Below are 4,839 nucleotides of genomic sequence, written 5' to 3' on the forward strand. Positions count from 1 at the left end.
GCTAGAAAAGTTGCAGAAAATCAGAAAAATATAATCAGAACTCCAAATAAGATACTAGCTAAGAAAATTTACCAAAAAAAATAAATTAATAAAGAAAAAAAGAAAATTAGCAAGAATCTAGACACATTGGAGAATTATAAAATAAGACATCTAAACTAATACATTCCAAAAAGAGATTTAATAAGAATCTAGCTAGACAGAAAATGAGATAATTAAGAAGACGACCAGATACTAAAAACAGAAAATTAATATTAACTTTTTGGTTTTTAGAACATACGATTACATTACATAGCCAAGATACCGATGACAATGCACGGAATTTAAAAGCTAACAAACTACTAAGTTCGAAAGCTTTAACCTAATGTGAATATTTCTCCAATTAGCAATGTGCAAAATCATGGAGAAATTCACTTATGTTAATAATCTTAAGTAGTACTTTTAGTGCCTTACAAAGCACATACTACATTACAACCTTTAAGTCGATTAATTTAAGCAGCAATCTTAGGAACAGCCTTGCACACCAAAGACGACTTCATCTCCATAGAGAGCTTGAGGCACTCGGTCAAGTCAACACCGTTCTCGGTCGGAACCCACTTGAAGTTCTGAAGCATCTGAGCCAACCACAGCTGAGCAGTCGCCATACCCATTGCCTTTCCGGGGCAGACACGACGTCCTGCTCCGAATGGTGCGAGTCTAAGGTCTGAACCCATGATTGGTACATCCTCCTCCATGAACCTCTCAGGGTTGAACTCGTTAGGGTTTGACCAGATCTTCTCGTCGTGGGTGATGGCGTACATGTTGACCATTGCGGTGGTTCCGGCTGGTACGAAGTGGGGACCGACGTGGGTGTCGTGGATTGAGAGACGAGCCCATGATAGGAGGGGGCCTGGTGGGTGGACTCGGAGGGTTTCCTTGAGGATGGCTTGGAGGTATGGTAGGTTAGGGAGGTCTGAGTCGGAGACTTGCCTGTTGGATCCGACTACGCTGTCGATTTCGGCTTGTGCCTTGGCTTGAATGTCAGGGTGCACCACCATCCTTGCTAGAGTCCACTCTAGGAGGATTGCTACTGTGTCTGTTCCCCTGAAGATCATTTCCTGCATTCATTTATAAATAAAAAAAATATATATATTACTGTTTAGCATTTTGTTATATTCCGCACATAATTAATCAAAAAAAATACATTAACACAGGTACATCCGTAAATACACATACATATTGTTTGTTTCAAAATGTACACAATTTCCGTTAATAATGCATATAAAAAGCTAATGTCCAAAGAATCCACTGATTAAACCGTACCCATTCTTTCATAATCGTAAAATATATTTTTAATTTAAATGCAAGAAATTAAAGTTGAACTCCTAAAATATTTGGCAAAAACAAAGATAGGATTTAAAACGAATAAGAATACAAATCCAATAAAAGAAGAACAAGTACTTCGTATATATATATACCATTTTCATCAATAAATGAACAAAAGTAAAACATGCAAATAATAAAACAGTCATATTATAATTCATCAATAACAAATTTAACATGATGAACAAATAATAAAATAAAATAAAATAAACTCAAAAATAAGAAATTAAATCATACCCAAAGAAGAGCAATCATGTCGGAGTCAGAAAGCTTGTTTTCTCCATCTTCCAAATCAAGAAGAACATCAACGAAATCCTTTGAATCATCATCAACCTTCTCACTCCTCAATGCCCTATGTTCTTCAATCACATTACCAACATACTTGTTCACTTTTCCAACTAAATTCTTGCACCTTCTCCTAACACCCTGTAAATCCAACCATTTTAGAGGGGCAAAATGGTCACCCCAATTAAAAATACCAAGCAATTCATACCCTTCCTTAACCAACTCTTCAAGGCTATCAGCTTCCTCAGTTCTCTTACCAAAGAAATCGTAGCTCTTTCCGAACACGCTCATCATCACATTGTTCAACGATCCGAAATGCAATACATTTTTGATCTCAACGTTCCCCTCTTCATCCATTACGGTGTTGATTTGTTTCACCATCTTGTTACCAATCTCCTGACGGAATCCTCCGAAGTTGGAGATTCTTCTAGGACTAAAAAGATGAGTTGCAGAGATTCTTCGGAGATTCCTCCAGTAATCTCCGAAGGGTGCGAACCCCATAGCCCGATTAAATAAAAGCTCGTAAGCTGACTCCTTAATAGGACGATCAGCGAATTCGGAGCTGTTTAAAATCTCTTTAGCAGTCTCGGGTTCACTCGCTATAACGAAGCGAGTCAACCCGACTGAGAATGCCATCAAGGGCGTAGCCTTGAGACTAGTGGCAATATTAGAGAGGATTTTGTGAGTCTTTTCGGAAGCGAAAACATGGCCGAGACCAATAAGGGGTAACCCTGTTGGACCAGGAATAGCCGAAGCGGACTTACCGTTGCCGCTTCGGTTATTCTTAACAGCGGAAAGAGACCATGCTAAGCCTCCTGGGTAGAGGAAGATGGTAAAAAGGGAGATAAATGCAGCAAATGAAAGGAAAATGGGTGCTGAAAGAAGGGATGATGCTGTTGGTAGCAAAGAGAAATTCGTTGCTAATGTTTCTAGTGACATTTTTTTGGGTTTTTTTGATGAAAAAAGAGAGGTTTTTAAGTTACAATATGAAGATGGAATGATGTTTTGGTGACTTGGTGAAGAAGGAGTGTGAAGGGCACTTATTTATAGTGCTTGTAGACTTGTATTAGAGTGGCAAATAATATTATTTTATTATATAGTTTTTGTAAATGTATTTAATTTAATATATTGGTAGTTTAAACTTCAGAATATGAGGGAGTAGTAAATAGTAACGGTGAAAATGGTGAAAGGTATCTTAGGAATACTTATCTACGGGAAATTCCCTGTTTCTCACATGGCATTTTCGTAAATAAATCAACAACTTTATTCAATTGTGGAGCCTACAATAATGAAAAAGTTGTTGATTTATTCACAAAAATGCCATTATAATTTGTTTCTCACCAAGAGAAACCGGGGCACCCTCCTTATCTACTCTCTTAATTTGTAAAAGTTTTTTGCATAAGAAATCTTGAAATTGTTTATAAAATGAGATACTCGTGATATTTAGATGTGTCTAATTAATTAAGTTTGACTAAGTTTATAAGATTTGTGAATACGGAGTATATCTATTCGAACATTATACATTTATAGTACCTTTATTTATGAAAACTGGACTCAATTATTTTTTATGTGGTGAAAATAATAATCCTAATTACCATGGGAAATCTCATTAGATTGATCTTAGTTAATATTTTCTAAATATCAATTTTTTATAATTTAAAATTATATATAGCCAAATATATTAATGGTTAAACCCACATTGGAGACTGCGTAAATACAAAGTGAGTCGATATTTGAATTTAAGTTACTTAATTTTAATTTATTTCTGAAAAAAAAAAGAGAACTCAAATAGTCCAAATAAATTAAATTTAAACTAAACATGATAAAATAAGCTCATATAAAACAATTTCAGAAAAAACCAAATGAATCAATTAGAATGTTACACAAAAATGAGTTCATAAAAATCAATTGAATATAGCAAAATCATTTTTTTTTTTTTTTTTACGCAAAGCACAATCCTACAAGAGCATAATATTTTTCTTTAAACAAGTAGTTATGAATAATTAATAAGTATGTACTACATTTTTTTTTTTGACTTTTAATTTGAACAATATTCACATAGTAACTTTGACCTTTATTTATGATTAATTGTTAATGAAAAATATAGTCATAAGGGCTATAATTAGATTCATTCGTTTCAAAGTCAATTTCCGAACAAATTATAATTGTGTACATTGAACATTTATAGTGTAATTGTTTCAAAAAAAACATTTATAGAGTAATTTTAAGCAAAAAATTAGGGTAAATTTAAAATTTATACTTACCTCCGTTTTTTTTAGTTGACAACAACACGTAATTCTTTTTGAGTAAATACAAGTTAATCTCTGAGATTCACAAAATTTGTTTATCACATGACAATTTTGTAAATAAATCAACAACTTTTTCCATAAAAGTGGGTCCTACAGTGATGATGACTGGATAAAGTTGTTGATTTATTTACCAAAATGTCATGTGATAAACAAATTTTGTTTATCCTAGAGATTAACTAGGGCTTCCTCTTTCTTTTTAGTTGACATGTTTTCTTTTTGGTCAAGTTTATACCTTTTTTTTTAGTGTACTCCACTTACTTTATCATTTTCTTTCATCCTCTCTCATCTATATGTGTGCCTAAATTGAACACGACAACTAAATGGAAACGGAGGAAGTATGATTTTAATATAAATAAGTCATGGCTCATGGGATAAGTTTTTGAAGGGTAAAATTTAAATATAACCACTTAAAAAAAAATATTTTATCAATAAACAAATAGACCACTTATATCTATATATATTAGGGTAATTCTAATTTATCACTTTAGGGTAACATTATGGATAACACTACAATGTACTTCAAGGAAATAAGCAACTAAAATGAAAAGAATTAAGTACAAAGTAGTCATATACTTAGTTCTAATGTCATGTACTACAAAATTTGATACTCCGTGTTATACATTTCCTCTCTAAATTAAGCTTGCTATATGTAATTTGATTATATTGTTTGCATTGTTATCATGGATTAATTGGGGTAGTAACCTAGTAGATTAATAATTTAATATAACAAATGACTGGTAATATAATATGATTGGCTAATTAAAATTGCTTTATCTCTGATCTTCTGCAACAATTAGAAACCATACATTAGTGCATGCAAGTATATAGGTCAAAATCAAAGCAAAACATGCATTAATGCATGTAAGTACATAGGTCAAACCAAAGT

At 32.9% G+C, this 4,839-nt stretch overlaps 1 protein-coding gene across 1 annotated transcript; it reads right to left on the minus strand.

The window, feature by feature from the left end:
- Positions 1–488: 488 nt before the first annotated feature.
- On the minus strand, positions 489–2,583 carry LOC145559621 (cytochrome P450 78A5-like). The gene is made up of 2 exons (XM_081621039.1): positions 1,597–2,583; positions 489–1,094 (listed from the first exon to the last, which is right to left on the minus strand). The coding sequence occupies exons 1-2, from the start codon at positions 2,581–2,583 to the stop codon at positions 489–491; spliced, it is 1,593 nt and encodes a 530-aa protein (XP_081477165.1).
- Positions 2,584–4,839: the final 2,256 nt, after the last annotated feature.

This window comes from Chenopodium album, chromosome 1 (assembly GCF_948465745.1).
Source record: "Chenopodium album chromosome 1, dcCheAlbu1.1, whole genome shotgun sequence".
NCBI classification, from domain to species: Eukaryota; Viridiplantae; Streptophyta; class Magnoliopsida; order Caryophyllales; family Amaranthaceae; genus Chenopodium; species Chenopodium album.

Bases quoted from the DNA above. Each gene is read 5' to 3' on its own strand.
- LOC145559621 (XM_081621039.1), bottom strand. From the start codon at position 2,583: ATGTCACTAGAAACATTAGCAACGAATTTCTCTTTGCTACCAACAGCA. The intron at 1,095-1,596 runs GTATGATTTAAT...AAATGAATGCAG, and splicing joins ACATGATTGCTCTTCTTTGG to GAAATGATCTTCAGGGGAAC.